The sequence below is a fragment of the Elaeis guineensis genome, chromosome 3 (assembly GCF_000442705.2).
Source record: "Elaeis guineensis isolate ETL-2024a chromosome 3, EG11, whole genome shotgun sequence".
NCBI lineage: Eukaryota > Viridiplantae > Streptophyta > Magnoliopsida > Arecales > Arecaceae > Elaeis > Elaeis guineensis.
In genome coordinates, this window is record NC_025995.2 from 20,027,722 (window position 1) to 20,047,948 (window position 20,227).

General features: G+C 44.8%; 1 protein-coding gene across 6 annotated transcripts in view; it reads left to right on the forward strand.

Annotated features, from left to right (window-relative positions):
- The first annotated feature begins 10,385 nt into the window (after positions 1 to 10,385).
- The window catches only part of LOC140850800 (putative ion channel POLLUX-like 2), a 64,938-nt gene continuing 55,096 nt past the window's right edge, over positions 10,386 to 20,227 (forward strand). For all 6 annotated transcript variants that reach the window (XR_012139648.1, XR_012139649.1, XM_073253712.1 and 3 more), the window contains exons 1-2: positions 10,386 to 10,542; positions 17,794 to 17,906. Coding sequence is in view for 4 of the 6 variants with exons in the window: in XM_073253712.1 (XP_073109813.1) it covers positions 10,401 to 10,542; positions 17,794 to 17,906 (255 nt within the window). In the remaining 2 variants the exon portion in view is untranslated. The remainder of the gene's footprint in view (positions 10,543 to 17,793; positions 17,907 to 20,227) is intronic.

The following is a 20,227-nucleotide window of genomic DNA, read 5'->3' on the forward strand; positions in this document are numbered from 1 at the left end:
CAAAACATGCTAAAGCAAGTGATTCCAAATGACTGGTAGTGTAGAATGAAGTATGGACCATATTTGTCTAATCTCATAGGAAGATATAGAGGGCAAAGGATAAAACACTGTTAATCTGGACGGTGGCCATTCTTATCAATGGAAACATGAAATGAAAGCTGAACCAAGGAGACAAAAGAGAAATTGAGTGGGTCGGTGTTGCTTCTCAAAACAGATCTAATGTCTGTCTGGGAAACAAGGTCACCTTATCATGTCATTGTTCTTCTATTTTCTAGATGAGGGAATCTTTATGCTGCTCATGTTTAGTTACATATGCCTTCTAAAGTTTTAATCCTTTTCTACATCTAATTAATGCTGAAATTCAAATTTACTTGTATATGTGAACTAGAGATCTCACACATTCCCAGTGGAACTATTAAGCCATCATCATTGAATGTCATTAATATTACTGTAAATGTCATGACTCGAATCCAGCTAGTAGATTTAGGTGTATGTTGATCTGAAATTCTTCAAAACATGTGCAAGATCTTAATCAATAATTATCAAATCTACAACCAGAAGATAAGCAAGTTCTTTTATTAACAGAATTCCATGAATCCAAATTTATGAAATCTCTAAGCTTAACAATGCGTACTGATCCATTCTAAACCAAGATAAAAAAACATCAGCTATGCAGGGTCCAAATAAAGAAGTGTTTCCCACCAAAAATAATAAAATATTAAATCTGTTGGGTATAAAATACCCACAGCCGGAACCCTCAGCGGAATCAACTACAGAACAGCTCCGTCCGGACTCCTACGGGAGCCGGGCTCCGCCTCCGACATCAGCTACAGAACAGCTCCGCCCGGACTCCTACGGGAGCCGGGCTCCGCCTCCGACATCAGCTACAGAACAGCTCCGTCCGGACTCCTACGGGAGTCGGGCTCCGCCTCCGACATCAGCTACAGAACAGCTCCGCCCGGACTCCTACGAGAGCTGGGCTCCGCCTCCGACATCAGCTACAGAACAGCTCCGCCCGGACTCCTACGGGAGCCGGGCTTCGCCTCCGACATCAGCTACAGAACAGCTCCGCCCGGACTCCTACGGGAGCCGAGCTTCGTCCTCAGCTCCAACAGCTGCCAGTAGCCGTCCGAACTCCTGCAGGAGCCGGACTCTGCCAACAACATCAACTGCAAGCGGATCCCTACGAAAGTCGGACCTCTCCTTCGACTCTAATCACGAGGGGACTTCGTCCGGGCTCCTACGAGAGCCGGACTCCGTCTTCAACTTCGACGACCACGGACAGACTATGTCCGGACTCCGTCCGGACCCCCACGGGAGCCGGGCTCCACCCACGACCCCGATCGCAAGGAGGACTCCGCCCGGATCCATACGAGGGCCGAACTCCAATCGCTGCCGAGCTTCAGTCAGCAGATCTGCACTCCCAGGCCACAATCACGGCCACGATCCTGCTCTACTTCCTGCGGCGGACTCCGCGCGGCTCCATTACTGCCTGACAGGCCACGATAAACGGCCGCGATCCTGCTCCACTCTTTGCGGCGGATCCCGCGCCCACGCGGCTCCATTACTGCCTGACAGGCCACGATAAACGGCCGCGATCCTGCTCCACCTCCTGCAGCAGATGTCGCATGATTCTCCCATCCGCTGGACGCCGCAGCATCTGCATCCCACTTCCCACGGCAGATTCTACGTGGCACGTCCCAGTGATGGCCACGGCTCCGCTCCACTACTCTTCGCAGTAGATTCCTCCTGACTAAGGGCGGCCCACTACCTGGCGGTTACAAACGTCGCCATCAATCCGTTACCTCCCCCGCCTATAAAAGGGGGACCCAGATACGTTATTCTCTAAGCTCATTTCTTATCTCAAAACTCTGCTAAATTCTTCGTTCGAGCACTCCATTCTTGTTGAGGCAGAGAGCTGACTTGAGCATCGGAGGGTCTTGCCGGAGCAACCCCACCTCCGGTTTAGACTTCCTTTGCAGGTCCCGGCGGCGACCGCGGCTTCCCCGACTCCAGCTTCTCCGGCGCAAGCAGATTTTTGCACCAACAGGATTGGCGCTAGAGGAAGGGCTGTGTCTTCGCAGTACCCTTGTTCTTAAAGGAGCGCTCAACGGATCCGCTTCCGGCCATCTTTTCCGGCGCCCAATCCTCCTTCCCTCATCGGGTGCCCTCTCACGAGGTCTTTGCACAACTACCTCCGGCTATGGCCGCCGATAAGGGGTGGCCGGATGACCGGTCTCTGCCGGATTCCGTCAACGTCATCTCGGGGGAATCCCGGCGGGAGGCAATCAGCGTACCGGCTGTATCCCCCAAGCGACAAAAAGTTGAAGAACCCATAACCTTCACTGAAGTGGACACCCAGGGAGTCCAATTCCCCCATAACGACGCGGTCGTAGTTTCCTTGAACATAGCAAATTACGACGTCCGTCGTATCCTCGTCGACAACGGGAGTTCGGCTGACATCCTGTTCTACAACGCCTTTTCAAGAATGGCCACTCTTAGCGGTCATCTGAGACCGATTTGCTCTCCCTTGATAGGGTTCACCGGTGACGCCGTTCCAACGGAGGGAATGATAGCTCTGACTGTGACCGCGGGTCAGTATCCAAAGCAGTCCAGAGCTTTGGTGAATTTCTTGGTGGTAAAGGCGCCATCTGCCTACAATGCAATCCTTGGCCGACCCGGCCTCAATGCCCTCAGAGCAATTGTTTCAACCTACCATTTGAAATTGAAGTTCCCCACCGACCAGGGGATCGGAGAGGTCCGGGGAGACCAAGCTCTGGCCAGACATTGCTACAACATCGTCTTGCAAAGAAGCGATCAAGCGGACCTCTGTCCGGTCGATGGATTGGATGCTCGCGATGACCTCACTGAAGAGAGGGGCGGTCCTATCGAAGACCTAATACCAATCCCTTTGAATGATGGGAACACGGAGCATGTGGTGTTAATTGGCTCCAACCTGGGGGAGGAGGTGCGGACGCGTCTCGTAGATTTCCTCCGAAGGAATGCGGACGTTTTCGCATGGGTCCCGGCGGACATGTCGGGGATCGACACAGAAGTCATGGAACATCATCTGGCGGTCGACCCTAAACATCGGCCAACAAAAGAAAAAATCCGGAGTCATGCCCCGGAGAGGCAGAAGGCGATAGCCGAGGAAGTGGATAAGCTTCTCAAGGCCGGATTTATTAAGGAAATCAATTATCCTGAGTGGATCTCCAATGTTGTTTTGGTCAAGAAAGCAAACGGCAAGTGGAGGATGTGTATCGACTTCAAAAAGCTGAATAAGGCTTGTCCAAAGGACAGCTACCCCCTTCCCAGAATCGACCAACTGGTGGACGCCACCTCAGGCCATGAGCTCCTAATTTTATGGACGCGTTCTCCGGCTATAACCAGATTAGAATGGCATCGGAAGATGAAGAAAAGACAGCTTTCATCACTAATCGCGGCCTTTACTGCTACAGGGTCATGCCGTTCGGCCTCAAGAACGCGGGCGCCACCTATCAACGACTGGTGAACAAAATCTTCAAAGAGCAGATCGGCCGAAACATGGAGGTTTACGTGGACGATATGCTTGTAAAAAGCAGGTCTTCCAGAAATCATGTCGCCGACCTCGAGAAAACCTTTGGCGCTCTTCGAAAGTATAAAATGAAGCTGAACCCGACCAAATGTGCTTTTGGGGTAACCTCAGGAAAGTTCCTGGGCTTCATGGTATCGGGACGCGGGATTGAGGCCAACCCAGAGAAAATTCGCGCCATCCAGGAGATGACCGCCCCAGGGTCGATCAAGGAGGTTCAGTGCCTCACGGGAAGGATTGCGGCTCTTAATCGCTTTGTCGCGAGGTCGGCCGAACGATGTTTGCCCTTCTTTCAAATCCTCAAGCAGCCGAAGAACTTCTGTTGGACCTCTGAATGCCAACAGGCATTCGAAGAATTAAAAGTCTACCTTAGCTCACCCCCACTGCTGGCGAAGCCAGAACCTGGGGAGAAACTATTTTTATACCTGGCAGTCTCTCCAACAGCCCTCGCAGCTGTCCTTGTCAAAGAAGAAATGAAAGTCCAGCGACCGGTCTACTACATTAGCCGCGCGCTGAGGGACGCCGAGACCAGGTATACTAAACTAGAAAAACTGACCTACGCCTTGTTGATTGCAGCTCGGAGACTCCGACCTTACTTTCAAGGGCACACGGTGACGCTACTCACCGATCAACCGATCAAGGCGGTTTTACACCGAGCTGATACCTCTGGAAGAATGGCAAAATGGGCAATCGAGCTCACAGAATTCGACATCAACTACAAACCTAGACCAGCAATAAAGGCCCAAATATTGGCAGATTTCATAGTAGAGTGCACCATTCAGAGGAGGCCGAACCTGAGCAAAGCAAAGTTGACGACCTGAAGACTCAACCGAACTCTCCCAACGAAGAAGCCAGTCCCTCCGATTGCTTTTGGACCCTCTATGTGGACGGATCTTCCAACATGGCAGGCGCGGGTGCAGGCCTGATCTTGGTCAGCCCGGAAGGAGTCGTCGCGGAGTACGCTCTGCGTTTCGAGTTCCCCGCAACAAACAATGGAATGGAATATGAAGCTCTGATTGCAGGATTAAGGGTCGCCAACGAGCTTGTAATAGGTCAACTCTGGGTGCACAGTGACTCCCAACTTGTGGTGGGACAAGTCAGCGGGAGCTACGAAGCACGGGAGGACAGTATGGCCAAATATCTTGAGAAAGTAAAGGAGTTTACCCTCACCTTTAGCAGTTTCGACATCAGGCAGATTCCAAGGTCGGAGAATACCAGAGCCGATCTTCTCTCCAAGCTGGCGACATCGGCTCCAGCCGAATTGCCTAAAGGCGTCCTCTTTGAAGTTCTAAAACATCCGAGTACAGAAGAACCGCGGCCCGTAATGGAGATCGACCACGAGTCCAGCTGGGTCGACCCCCTGATAACCTATCTTAGAGATGGAGTTCTCCCCCAGGACGCGAAAGAGGCCCGGAAGCTCCGAAATCAAGCCTCCCGATACATCCTTTATGAGGGCAAATTGTACAAAAGATCACTCCTTGCCCCTCTTAAGGTGTCTCCGGCCCTCAGAAGCTGACTACGCTTTATGGGAAGTACACGAGGGAGCTTGCGGAAACCATTTGGGTGCCAGATCTTTATCCCACAAGCTACTCCGCCAAGGGTATTACTGGCCAACAATGCATCATGATTCGATTGAATATGTCAAAAAGTGTGATCGATGCCAGAGATACGCCAACATCCAGAGACAACCCGCTACCGAGCTCACACCCTTGAGTGCCCCATGGCCTTTTGCACAATGGGGGATGGATATTCTTGGCCCCTTTCCCATGGCGTCTGGGCAAAGGAAGTTCCTCCTTGTAGCGATTGACTACTTCACCAAATGGGTCGAGGCCGAACCACTAGCAAAAATCACAGAAGCAAAAGTACAAGATTTCATTTGGAAGTCAATCGTGTGCAGGTTCGGTCTGCCTAGAACCCTAATCACTGATAACGGACGGCAATTCGCGGGAGCACGATTCGCCGAATTCTGTGAAGATCTAAACATCTCCCACAACTTCACATCAGTAGCCCACCCTCAGGCGAACGGCGAAGCTGAGGTAACTAACAGAACCCTATTGCAGGGAATTAAGACAAGGCTGGAAAAAGCAAAAGAAACTTGGGCGGACGAGCTTTATCATGTGCTATGGGCGTATCGAACCACCCAGAGGCTACCTATGGGGGAGACTCCTTTTGCTTTAGCCTTTGGTACGGAAGCCGTCATCCCGATCGAGCTTAAACTCCCGTCGGCACGAGTCGTTGCATTCGATGAACACCAAAATTCACAAAGTCTCAGAGCCAACCTCGACCTGCTGGAAGAAAGACGGGAGATCGCTCAGGTTCGAATGGCAGCCTACAGACAAAAAGTTGCTCGATATTACAATGCCCGAGTCAAGAACAAAGCATTTAAAGCAGGGGATCTAGTGCTCCGACGAGCTGCTGTCTCGCAACCACAGGGCCAGGGGAAACTTGCCCCAAACTGGGAGGGACCTTACGAGGTCAAAGAAGTAGTCCGGCCCGGAACTTATTATCTCAAGGAGCTCGGAGGAGCCGACCTCCCGCGACCGTGGAGCTCAGAAAACTTACGGATGTACTACCAGTAACTTCGTTTTAGTCGCAAATCGCATACCCATGCGTCTTTAGACAATTCAAGCAAACTGTGTCAAAAACAAAAGGGTAATCTCATAAAGTCGAAGGCCCGGTTCTTTTAGACCGGATGGGGGGAGAGGCCTTACAACGCCCATATGTGCCCCCACAGCCCTGTTAGGGACAGGAGGAGAACCTCGCCCTAACTTGAGCAAAGTCGAAGGCCCGGTTCTTTTAGACCGGATGGGGGGAGAGGCCTTACAACGCCCATATGTGCCCCCACAGCCCTGTTAGGGACAGGAGGAGAACCTCGCCCTAACTTGAGCAAAGTCGAAGGCCCGGTTCTTTTAGACCGGATGGGGGGAGAGGCCTTACAACGCCCATATGTGCCCCACAGCCCTGTTAGGGACAGGAGGAGAACCTCGCCCTAACTTGAGCAAAGTCGAAGGCCCGGTTCTTTTAGACCGGATGGGGGGAGAGGCCTTACAACGCCCATATGTGCCCCCACGGCCTTGTTAGGGACAGGAGGAGAACCTCGCCCTAACTTGAGCAAAGTCGAAGGCCCGGTTCCTTTAGACCGGATGGGGGGAGAGGCTTTACAACGCCCCAATGTGCCCCCACAGCCATGTCAGGAACAGGAGGAGAACCTCGTCCTGACATGAGCCCGGATGGGGGGAGAGGCTTTACAACGCCCCAATGCGCCCCACGGCCATGTCAGGAACAGGAGGAGAGCCTCGTCCTGACATGAGCAAAGTCGAAGGCCCGGTTCTTTTAGACCGGATGGGGGAGAGGCCTTACAGCGCCCTAACGCGCCCCCACAAGCCAGGTTGATAACGAGAGGAAAACCTCACGCCGGCTCGAGCGAGATGAAAGGTTTCATCCGGACTCCTACGGGAGCCGGGTTCCGACGCCAAGGAAGGCTTCACCCGGACTCCTACGGGAGCCGGGTTCCATCGCCGACATCAGCTACAGGACAACCCCGCCCGGACTCCTACAGGAGCTGGGCTCCGCTGACAACAGCAACTGCTGATAGGCCTTGTCCAGACCCCTACGGGACCCGGACTTTGCCTACGACTTTGATTGCAGGAAGACTTCGCCCTGACCCCTACGAGAGCCAGGCTACTCCAACTTCAGGAGGGCTTCTCCGTTCGGACTCCCAAGGGAGCCGAACTTAGCTCCGACTTCAGCAGAGAAAAAACCCAAGCAAAAAGGAAAGCAAACAGTGCCCGAAGGCAACGGAAGCTCGAACCCCCAAATTCAAGCCCTAGGAGGGACTTCGAGCCTGAAGGGCCCCAAGCGAACCTGCAACTGTCGACGGAATGACAATCGGGTATCTTCGAACGGCATAAGAGCCGAAAAGTAGCTCGGCAAATGACAACCCCACATGAACAGAAGAGGTCATCGACGACCTTGGGACGACGTGATGCAGACGAAGAGAAGGAAAGGAAAATGAAGAAGTTCGACAGACAACTATTTAATGCGAGATGCAGGCGAGGTAACAAAATCTCTTTTTCATTTAACAAGAGTATACGTTACAGGACCCGGTGGGCCAAAAAAAAAAAAAAAAAAAAAAGAGAGAAGAAGAAGATACACGTCATCGCAAGCCTCGCAAACACGGTTCGGGAAGGGTGCACCGGAGGCCGCTCCGAGCTGCGAGCTCCTCTTCCCGTCTCTGTCCTTCTCAATCGCGTTCTCCAGTGCGTGTAACAGCTCTCGCCCCATCTCTCCTCATTCTGTCTCCGAAGTCCCAACCTTAGCAAGAAAAGGGTGGGATAGATCTCCGGAGGCGGTAAGGGCAACGGCGGCAGTAGCGAAGACCTGTTTCAAGAAGAACCGGAGTCACCTTGGAAGCGGTAGCGACGCCAGAGATGTGCCTCATCTCCGAATGCTCCACGACAGCCGCCACCCAAAATGCTCCGGCAAGGTCGGCGTGCGCTACTTCCACCGTCCCCGCAACAAGTTCCACTGCCCCGTCGTCGACGTCGACCGCCTCCGGTCCCTCGGCCCCGACGGCGTCAAGGATCCCGTCATGGCTAATGACGGCAGCTCTGCCCTTTTGACCGGTACCACCCCGCCTTGCTACTCCGAAATTCGCGGGCAGAATAACTTCACCGACAGCCCCCGTTACTAAACCCCTGTTGTTGAAGGAATTCATCCCTGAGCCCCCTTTAAAACGACGGAGATTCTCACCGGCCGCCGTTCTCCTCCTCACCTTCCTCCAAGCCCTAGAAATCCCCTCAAGAACAGCCTCCGGGGTAGAGGACATGGAGTAGAAACCCTCAGAGAAGAATTGGGGGGGGCTGAAGAAGGCAAGGACTGGTGCAAGGGAAGCAAGGCTCTCAGACGAAAGAAAGGCGCCAGGATGAAGCCATGAAAGGACTAGGGGGTTTAAATAGCCGACGGATCCTAGCGCAGTTATGGCGGCGAGTCTTCCTGGGCCAACTGGTGCGTGCCACGTGTCGCGCTTATCCCCTTTATCGCTATCGAGGGTTGACCATTCGCGTGTTCCCGTGGCACGGCGCTTGGGGATCGCGTTTCAACGGGGGTTCCGAAAAGACTCTTCAGGTCACCTTCACCGAAAAGCGGGCTCTGACGTATACACATTAAATGCCAAAATATCTGGAGGCGGCAGTGCGCGGGATTCGAAGAGACGGTTCCGGCTGTGCCCATCTCTCTCTGTACTTCCTTCGTTTGAAATTCAAACTCGGAAGTAGGGGGTCTGGTGTTGGGTATAAAATACCCACAGCCGGAACCCTCAGCGGAATCAACTACAGAACAGCTCCGTCCGGACTCCTACGGGAGCCGGGCTCCGCCTCCGACATCAGCTACAGAACAGCTCCGCCCGGACTCCTACGGGAGCCGAGCTTCGTCCTCAGCTCCAACAGCTGCCAGTAGCCGTCCGAACTCCTGCAGGAGCCGGACTCTGCCAACAACATCGACTGCAAGCGGATCCCTACGAAAGCCGGACCTCTCCTTCGACTCTAATCACGGGGGGACTTCGTCCGGGCTCCTACGAGAGCCGGACTTCGTCTTCAACTTCGACGACCACGGACAGACTATGTCCGGACTCCGTCCGGACCCCCACGGGAGCCGGGCTCCACCCACGACCCCGATCGCAAGGAGGACTCCGCCCGGATCCATACGAGGGCCGAACTCCAATCGCTGCCGAGCTTCAGTCAGCAGATCTGCACTCCCATGCCACAATCACGGCCACGATCCTGCTCTACTTCCTGCGGCGGACTCCGCGCGGCTCCATTACTGCCTGACAGGCCACGATAAACGGCCGCGATCCTGCTCCACTCTCTGCGGCGGATCCCGCGCCCACGCGGCTCCATTACTGCCTGACAGGCCACGCTAAACGGCCGCGATCCTGCTTCACCTCCTGCAGCAGATGTCGCACGATTCTCCCATCCGCTGGACGCCGCAGCATCTGCATCCCACTTCCCACGGCAGATTCCACGTGGCACGTCCCAGTGATGGCCACGGCTCCGCTCCACTACTCTTCGCAGTAGATTCCTCCTGACTAAGGGCGGTCCACTACCTGGCGGTTACAAACGTCGCCATCAATCCGTTACCTCCCCCGCCTATAAAAGGGGGACCCAGATACGTTATTCTCTAAGCTCATTTCTTATCTCAAAACTCTGCTAAATTCTCCGTTCGAGCACTCCATTCTTGTTGAGGCAGAGAGCTGACTTGAGCGTCGGAGGGTCTTGCCGGAGCAACCCCACCTCCGGTTTAGACTTCCTTTGCAGGTCCCGGCGGCGACCGCGGCTTCCCCGACTCCAGCTTCTCCGGCGCAAGCAGATTTTTGCACCAACAAAATCATTAGCGAAATCCAACTATGCCATGAAAAGTGTAGAAATTAAATCTAAAAGAAATAACTCCTAGGTACCATCAATGCCTGATTCCTTGAGTTACTAAGAAGCCTTCCAAAGCTAACCAATCAGTAAGAGTAGAAGCAGTGAACTAGACAGCCTAGGAAGCAGTAATATATATGGGGATCGAAAAACCCATGGTCCAAAATACCTTTGGTGGAAAAGAAATATCATAAAAACAAGTATTCAAAGAAATCTTTTACAATTACAATGGAATACAAATGCAGTATGTTATAGATAGTAAATACTATATGGAATTTAATATATCATTTTCAGTAATCATTATATGTTTAGATCACATTTTAAAATTGTATAATACCACAATATACAGAACGAGTGATAAATAAGCTTACAAGTTGTTAAGTTGTCAATGCAGTCAGTATTTCGGTTCAATGGCACAGAGTAATGATGCAGTGCGTTGTTTCTGTTCACTAGGAATTGAAGGACAAACAACTTCATCCTTGTTAGCTGGAACTGGGAAGTCCTCCAGCACGGGACCCAAATACAATTCTATGAGACTTAAACAGTGCATTGGTACCAAATGTTGGCAAAATATGACTAGAGTCACTGCATCATTTCTCTAACAGCTCACATAGCCAACAACTTACCCCTTGATGGCCGTGGTCATTGCATCATGCCTCTATTGAAATCATGAAAGCCAAAGACTTTCTCCTGTTGCCCATGTCACTTCATTGTTTCTCTATTGAGAAAACAGAGACGAACAACTTAGGCCCCATTTGGCCTTGCTTTTGGAGGGCCAAAGCCCCATTTGGCCTTGCTTTTGGAGCGCCCACAACTGCTTCTTGGAGGGCCAGAAACTTTTTTGGGTGATTTTGAGCTGCTGAGAAAAAACTTGAAACAACTCTTTGGCTCCTCTAACAGCTCAGAAAGGTCTGCTAGGAAAAAGCTTCAAGTTGGAGCTTTTGGGCAAAAAATCTACTTAAGATGTGTTTGCAAGCCATTTTTTGGCAAAAGCTCACCCAAGAGACTTACGTTTGTCGATGAAATAAAATTTTTTATAAATTATTTTAAAATATTTGTTATTTATCATAATCACTAAGTTGTGGGCACATTATTGCTATTTTGTGTTGGGGTGAACAAAGTCAAACATTTATATTGCTCTAATGATATTCTTTTTTACTTGGTAATCAATTAAAAAAATAATTACATTATTTATTATATAAGTAGATTAAAAAATAAAACTAATTTATAAGTTAACAATTCTTTATAATAGTGGTTTTTCATAGTACAATATAACAGCCTATAATATGATATTGTAATGATATAATAATGCAATAGAATGTTATGTTATATAATATTTTTTTATAACTATAATATAATAATATAATATCCTTATATTGCATTAATATTGTAAAATAATACTATTACAATTCATATTAAAACAATAGTATCTTATCATTAAAGTGTAATTATAATATGATATTATTATTATTATTTGTAATAAATATAAAAATTTATTATTTGCTATATTATTTAGATTAAGATATAAAAATAAATAATTTATAAATTAAGAGTTTTTGATAGTATAAATAATTAGACACAAGCATATGCAATATTGTCATTTACTAATACTAAAAGTACTTTCTCTGTTTGTTTACCAAATAGATATTAAAGTTCAGCAATACTTCGGAAATATATTAAACAACAAATAACTTTCTATTAAGAGCTTCACTAGCAAAAGCTCTCCTATAGATAAAAGCTCTACTACCTACAACAATGCCAAATGGGGCCTCACCCCCTATTGGCCAGACCCCTGCTGGCTATAGTCCACTTTAATAATATGACTAACAGAAATTTTAAATAAAGTCTTTGTCAACAAAATGCGCTTTTTATATAGCTCATTGAAATTAAGAGTTTTTAGAATAACATCAAGTTACTTATGAAATCATAATTGAAAGAAATGTGTTGCATTATTATTGCAAAACCACGTTCAAAAAACACAATAATTTGAATTTGAGAAAATTAATAACACTTCAAGGTACTTGATAAACTAACAAATAGATAGTTTTGGGCCTAGCCTGAAAATCAAAGCAAGTATGTTGTGTGGAACCACTTATGGCTTATCTTCTTCAATTACCACAACGAAGGTTTTAAATTCCATGGAATGAAGGTATCCCAGTTTCTCCATGGAATGGGATGCTCTGCTATCCCATCCCCTCCTAATAGCAGTCTTAGTCATGCATTTCGATAGATATCTTCCGTCTCCTCTTTTTTTCTTTTTTTCTTTCTTTCTTACTTTTTTTTTTCTTTCTTTCCTTCTTTTTTTTTCCTATCTTCCTTTCTTTTCTTTCCTTTTCTTTCTTTTTCTTTTCCGTTTCTTTTTTTCATTTTTCTTATTCTTTCGATTCACTTTTTCCTTTTCTTCATCTTTCTTTCCTTTCCTTCTTTCCTCTTTCTCCTTCTCTCCTTGCATGGATGGGTTTCGGAGTCTCAAACCTGTACCTATCCCGCTTCTCACAGGAACGGGATGGGATGGTTAGGATGCCTCTTATTCTGTCGGGACACAAAACCTTGATCATAACCAACAACCTTAAAATGTGTGATTGATCTCAATCAAAATCTCAAGTGCACAGCCTTGACAATATCCAAAATGCTGAAAAGCTATCTTCTCATATGTCTAATAATCGTCTCCCGCATATCAAAATATAACCAAGATAGTTTTAATCTCTAGGAACAAGATTCATAGCTCATTTCCCACAATACACTTTCTTGAGACTTAACAGGTCCCATCACCCATACAACAAGCCAAGCTTCTGATGCTCTTGGCTAAAGCATTGTCTATAAGTCTGCAGGATCAGCACTATCTTAAAAGCTTGCACCACTTTACGACATGGACCCTACCTCACCTTATATAAAGGCCACAATCCTAATACTAGCAGGAAACTATTCAACCAATGCATTTATTTCCTTTTCCTATTATTGAAATCCCAAGCATGTTGTGACTAGGACATTTAGTTGCCAATTGAACGTTGACTTGTAACCCAAGTTCATGGTGGCACAATACTCATGCTTCAATATTTTTTCCCTCTCTAGTTTTGCAACCTATAATAATTAGAACTCCTAACACAAATTACGTCCTACCAAATCCTAACTCTCAGGCAATAAGTAATCCTCATATAATTAGAAATCTCATAGGGACATAAAAGTCACCTGTTGATCAACCAAGCACAAGCTAACAATAACTTGTTAACCAATGGAGCCCAAGCTAAAATTGTTAAACTAATGCCTAGTCTCAAACAAAGATTCGATAAATAGTTAACCAAAACACAATTTAATTAGTTCATTAAGTCCTTGTTATTTTTATAATTTTATATTACTAAAAAGAGGTGGGATATTATAGTAAACCCTAGGGACATCTGGTTGTCTTCATCAAATGTTAAATCCTTCATGGAAACTCTATTGATGACTTATATAAGATAAAACTTGTCGTTATATGCTTGTATATCCTAATTTGTTCAAAAGCTTGTATTTTTGAAAGTCTGTCAGTCATGGCCTTGTAGCTTCTATACACAATTTTGTTTTGTTATTGATTTTGCAAGTTTGCTGTCCTTTTGTCATCATCAATCTTCATTCGTTCATCTTTAGTTTTGGCATTTAGTCTGCTTATGCAAGCTTCACTAGAGAAGCATGACTTTGGCATTGAAATAATCCTTATTTTGCATATTTCGTTAGACCCACAATGGTGTTGAAGGGTGCTCTTTACGTAAGGTTTGAAAATTTTGTCAATTTTAGTTTCTGGTTTTGGCAGTTTCAGCACTTCCAGCTTTGGTTTCAGTCATTTTGGCATCACCAAGAAAAAGTCAAGAATAGAAACAAATCATCATATCAAAGTGTATATATATTTTTGTTGGAGATTTTGACTGTATATTGCCATGTGATAAACGATATATACGTGTATACTGTTAGTATGACATACATGCATTTGTATATGTACATATGCAATATAATGGTGGATATCTGATGATGAAAAGGTCATGTAACTTCTTGGGCTAAGAGTGTAGCATTGAGGTAGATTCTTGGGCTAAGGCTATACATTATAAGAGCTGTGATGGTTGAAATGTTAACACTGTGTAACTTCTTGTTTGAGGCATGATGAAGCTACATTGTAAAATTGTAATAATTAAATTGTCAATGGTTAGCAATTAATCTTACTTTACATAAATCATTTTAGTATATCAAAGTTGATTGCTGTTTTATCTTGGAGAACATGGAGCAAAAGAGAACTAGTTCGTACATAGATCTACATAATAGTTAGCTGACATGTTCAAAAGATGTGAATGGAAGATTGTTAACTAAAGCACAGAACAAGATTAGATGCTACCATTCTGGTGCACCATGTTGATGGGCGATTTTGATTTTAATCTTCAAATATATCAAACAAATAAACCTGTAGTAACATAGATTCATACATAATTTATATATATTACCTAATATATACATACATACATACACATATACATATACATACATACATACATGCATGCATGCATGCATGTTTTTCAGATATGAAGGTATAGACACAAGCATATGGATATCACTGGTTTTAGTCTTTGAAGCTGTGGGCAAAATAATTATAATTTTGGTTTCCTGGCCCTGTTTATGGTGTTGAGCCTTAATTATTCATCTTGGAACCAACTCATTTCCTGAACATCTAAAATCAATCAAGTTTTTGCCAGCTGCCCTAGGGGTTTCTTACTCATGTTAACTACTGCTTATGATCTATCTACGTACCTAATAGAAAGGGCTGGGACCACTAACTGAATCTTTTTTGTCATCAATCACATGAGGATGGTTTATGTATGGATGTATAGATGTATGCAGTATTCGTGGATGCATGTATGCATTGCATCTATGCATGTCGCATGGATGTATGCAGTGCATTGATGTATGGATGGATCTATGCATGCATGCATATATGCATGTATGCGTGCATCTCTGTATGCCTTTGTTTTCTTCCTTTCTCCTCTCCAAAGGCCTCCCCAAAGGCTTGATATGAAGAGCCGAACTTGTACCACTACCATGCTGTATTTGTCACATGATATATGGTAGTAGGGACTGCTGAACAGTGCTTGTACCTGGTCGTGCAGTATATACCATATCTAGGAACTTGTGTACCAGCACCTAAATCACTCGTATTTACCGGATCTTGGCATTTGAATACTTGCTGAAAAATAAACAAAAGTTTTGGAGCTATTGCCTCTCTATTGATTAGACCCAGAAAATGTAAAACACAAATAATGCTAGTATGCAAATGCACAGTGAACTAAATATGAGTGACAATCTAGACCATTAATGATGCACACATATTAGAACACATGAATCAAAACTTAGTGGGTTCTAGTACTTCCAAGTTGTAAATGACATCAGATCACTTGTTATCCAAAGGCTAACCCATGGTTTTCAGAACCATCTCGACTCGGACGGCTTGAGGTGTGCCGAATTAGACTGGTGGAGAATCGGAATGGTTCCAGCTTGAAAAGTGACACACGCCGGTGCCGAGGGAGAACGAGAGGGAAAGACAGGAAGAGAGAGAGAGAGGAGGGGAGGGAACCATCGGACGATGCTGCCGGAGGGCGGCGTTGGCCCGTCGAGGCTGTCGGAGGGCTGCGGAGGCGTCCGTGCTTGGTGTCATCCGATAGGGACTTTAACCCCAAGAGAGAGAGGGGAGGGATGCTACCGGACGGCGGGGATGGCGGCGGAGAGAGATTTTTGGCGCCGTTGGATGGCCGCCCTGGCCACCGAATGGCGAAAAATGGGCAGACGAAGCTGCGCCCTCGCATCGTATTTTTTAAAAACGATGATGAATAGTAAAGCCCACAGTGGATTTGCCGGGTTTACTATTTCAACATTTTTTTAAAAAAGTTCAGAAACAGGGAAGCTGGCAAACCCACTGCCGGCTTCATTATTGTCGGATTTTTAAAAAAAAAATCATGAAACAAAGGCGATTGCTTCTATTTTATGGCCGTAGAGCTGCATGTGGTGTTTGCGCCGTCCGACGACCACGGCGGTCAGCTGGAGGCCCTCCAGCGGCCTCTCCACCGGACTCCTCTCGATTCTTTTCTTTCTCTTCCCCTCCTCTCTTCTCTCTTTTCTCCTACAGATGATGTAGAGCCACGATGGCCACCGCGGCTCTCCGAGGGCCCGCGCAGCCCTTTGATGGCCACCGGCGGCGTCTTCGCCACCTCAACTTGCTTCCCTCCCCTCTCTCTTTCTCTTCCTCTCTTTTCCTCCTCCCCGGTTCATCCCTTCCTCTCTTCATTGATTCATGCCGGTCCGGTCTGGTATGGGGCCGTATCGATTCATGCCGCCGGTTGATCGGAACAGTGTCCGGTACCGGTTTTGAAAATCTTGGCTAACCATTATGACCTCCCAATTCACAGGTGATAGACATTTGAAACAAGCAAAATTTTATTTTAGGCATTTCAGATGTTAATCATGGTTAACAATATGAAATTTATATGTATATGGTGCTCAACATATCTTAACCAATAGGATTTGGTTCAAATCATGCATAAATGGAAGGTTGAACCATCCCGAATTGTTCGGTTCGAGGCATGCTGAACCATACTGGTGGTGGATCAGGACAGTTTCGGCCTTCAAAACGAGGCAACAATGAGGAATCAGGGGAGGGAGAAGGAAAGAGAGGAAAAGAGAGAGAGGAAAGGGGAGGAAAGGAAAGGGAGAGGGGATGGCTGTCGGAGGGCTGATGAGGCCATCGCTACCACTGTCGAGGTGGTGGGCCACATCCCGATCCGACATAGCTCGGGGGAGAGGAGAAGGAAAGAAAGGAAAGAGAGAGAGAATGGGAGGGAAGGAAAAGGAGAGGGAGAAACAACCACTGGAGGCTGCCAAATTTGAAAAATAACGGGACACCGACACAGAACAGTACGACGGTGTACCGGACTATACCGCCGGCTGACTGGTCCAGGGTTTGGTGCTGGCATGGCTGACCTTGATGCATACATAATTGTAGGTCAACTCTATTTCTCTCTGCTTATCTCTATATACATATTAATTTTGCATGATTTGAGAATCATTGAATTCTATATTCTATTATGTAATACACAATGTACCATGACATTGACATCATAAAACTAACTGACGTAATTTGGCCATCATTTATATTGATGTACCGGTCTATATCACTAACTTATTCGGTAGTATCTTTGCACATTATAAATTATTTTATATGCCAACTTAGAAATAAAATGTGGTGAAATGTTTGCCAGTACTGTTATTTTCATGTTAATTTATGACCTGAAGTTACTAATATGTTGAAATATGCATATTTATGGTGATGTTTATCAGATTTAAATTTCAGATTTAAGAGTATTTATATTACATAATGTCATTGTATAATTCCAATGATAATTAAGAAATGTTTTAATGCTCATGTTGTTATTTAATTATAAAATACAGAAAACAGAAAACACTCTAGATCTAATATATAGGTTCTCCAATCATATTGAGTTTGCCTTTGGTTCATGATTTGATTGTTTTACAACTATGTCAGTCAACACATGCTATTGCTTTGTAGTCACACTTTGATCAAAAGAATTTATCAATACAAGCATGATACATGATGCTTTAAATTTGATGTACTTATAATATCTTTCTCGATTACATGGGGCTTGAAAATCATGTTGGAAATTAATATTACAAAATGTCTTGAAGCTGTAGCAAAAAAAAAAAAAAAAAGAAAGTTATCTTGGACCACATACATCTTATTATATTGTTTGTATATGATGAAATTACTTCTTCCAGGAAAATGGAAGGCCCTCACAGTAAAGAGATCAGACAATGTAGAGATGCCTCCTTATTCACATGTCATGGATGCTAGATCAGCTACTTCCGACTCAGTAGATAGTTCTAACAAGGTCATATCCTGTGAGACTGATAGGACAACATGAAATTGATACCTAATTTCATCTTCTTTTGTAATCAAGGTGTAGTTGCATTTTGCTTTCCTCTTAAGAATTTGATTTGTGGTTGTTTTCAATGTATACTTTGCTTCTGGTAAGAATTTGTTTTTTCCATTTACTTAGAGGTGGTGTTTAGGTGTAAAATCAAGATGCTTACTAATTCCCGTCTGTTATGCCTTTTTAAGTTTGTTCATTTCTTCCAATTTTAGATGATGAATTCAAGATTCCTTTATATAAAGATTTAAAAGTTTTAATGCTAGCAGAGAGACTACAAAGTCCACATCTGGGTTGGAATCCACTGAAGCCGACAAGAGGATAATTTTATTCATAAATCAGAAATTGGGCAAAGTGCATCACTTAGTTTGTAGGTCAGACTTTCTTTAAATATAAAGCCACTAAAGCAATTCTGAAACGAATTAAAATGTATTTCAACAAGTTATGCAATAAGGAATTCCTCTTAGGATGCTCAACTTCACCCAACAGTCACTGGGAACTTTTCCTGCTTGGATTTTTATTTCCCCTTAACCCTATAAAGAAATTTAATCTAATATTTGGCGACCATAATGACCATGCCAGAGAAAGCTTGAAGTTTATAATTTGTAGGAAGTCAGCTCTGAAACGAGTATCAAGCCATCTCGAATGAGTATTTGTACTTAAAGTTATGTCTTGGAAATTGTTCAAACCAGCCAAAAATTGACCAAATGCTCTAAAAGTCCTGAATCTTGTAGGATTTCTAATAAAAGCATTGATCCTCTAGTTTAAAACTGTGACTAGAATCGCTAAGCTCCATAATCTATAAAAAATATATATTCCATAAGTAAATTCAACTAAAAGTAAGTTATCTAGACAACAAATCTGCTTATCACAGTCAAATGATTTGAATATGTTGTTTTTGTTGATCATGTATCCTAAACATCACATGCAATGATACCATTCACTAAGGCTTAAACTTTCACATGCATCACATAGTCAAATTTCTTGTAGAAAATGTTAGGATGCTTTCAATATCACAATCAATGAATTCTTCATGAAGAATGCTGAGAAGCAATCTTATATTCTTAAAATTCAGTAGGCATAGGTATCCAATGTGTGCTGATGTCATGTTGTTTCTTTAAAAAGTTGTTTAATGTTCTTTTGAGCACTCAAATTGTCTAGATGCTGGCTTTCACAAAGCAATGAAAGATCATAAATCAAAGAATGTGGACATCAAGAATCATAAGGTCATCATTGACATTACATTATGATAAATAAGATTATTATCTTCTTCATTCTTTTGAGATAAACTATCTGTAGAAGTGTTCTCTGTGTTATTTTTGGAGTCACCCTTAATTGAGAAATCCAGTGGCTTCTTATAAGAAACAAAGGAAATGTATTTTTGAGGGGAGAAACAAAGGAAATGTGGAGAGCTTTCTAATCATGTTGAAGCTCAATATTATCATAAGTTCTTAACGCTCCAATATGGACCAAGTTGTCTATTAGATCAAATACTTTTTGAGTATGAAGTGCATTTCACGATCTGCATTCATGAACAATTGTGGTAGAAGGGCTGTTCTATCAATTTCTATTCCATAATATCCATATCAAGGTTTGTTGTACTGGTGCATATTGCTTGTACTGAGAATATCGTACCATACTGGTCTTAAACTGAGATTTGGTATAGGGGGCATACTGATTCTTGGTGCACCAAACTGACCCTGTAACTGGCGTATCAACATTTTACTAGCATGGTACTTGTATGGGGGTGGTACTGAGATGAAGAACCTTGATCCACCTGAACCACATCCATGATTGTATGGATAAACAAATCAGGTCGTTGATACTAAAATAATGCAATACAAAATGATAAGAAAAAGATAACACAGAAGAAAATGTTCATCTAGGTCAGGAGGCTTATAACCTCAAGCTTTAACCCCAAGCAATGCAGAGGTTTTCTAGACAATGGGTGGTAGATTTGTCCAACAATTTTGATTAGCAAAATAGGAGTAAGAAACAACAAAGAGGAAACTTCAATTTAGGTAAGAGAAGAAAATCTCCGATAGTAAAACTTGCAAGCATCTCTCATAAATTCATGCACCTCTATTTATGGATAAAGTAAGCAATTTATTAAGTAAACTGAAATTCATTTGATATCATAATTTTTAGATCTTCAAGCAGTCTTAGAATCACAGTCTTAGGTGCATGGGTTTAAATCCTAGTGGGATGAGGGTTGTCCCGGTCTTCCCATCCAATTTCTATGAGAAAATAGGAATTGAGATGGGGGCAAGACCCTGAAACCT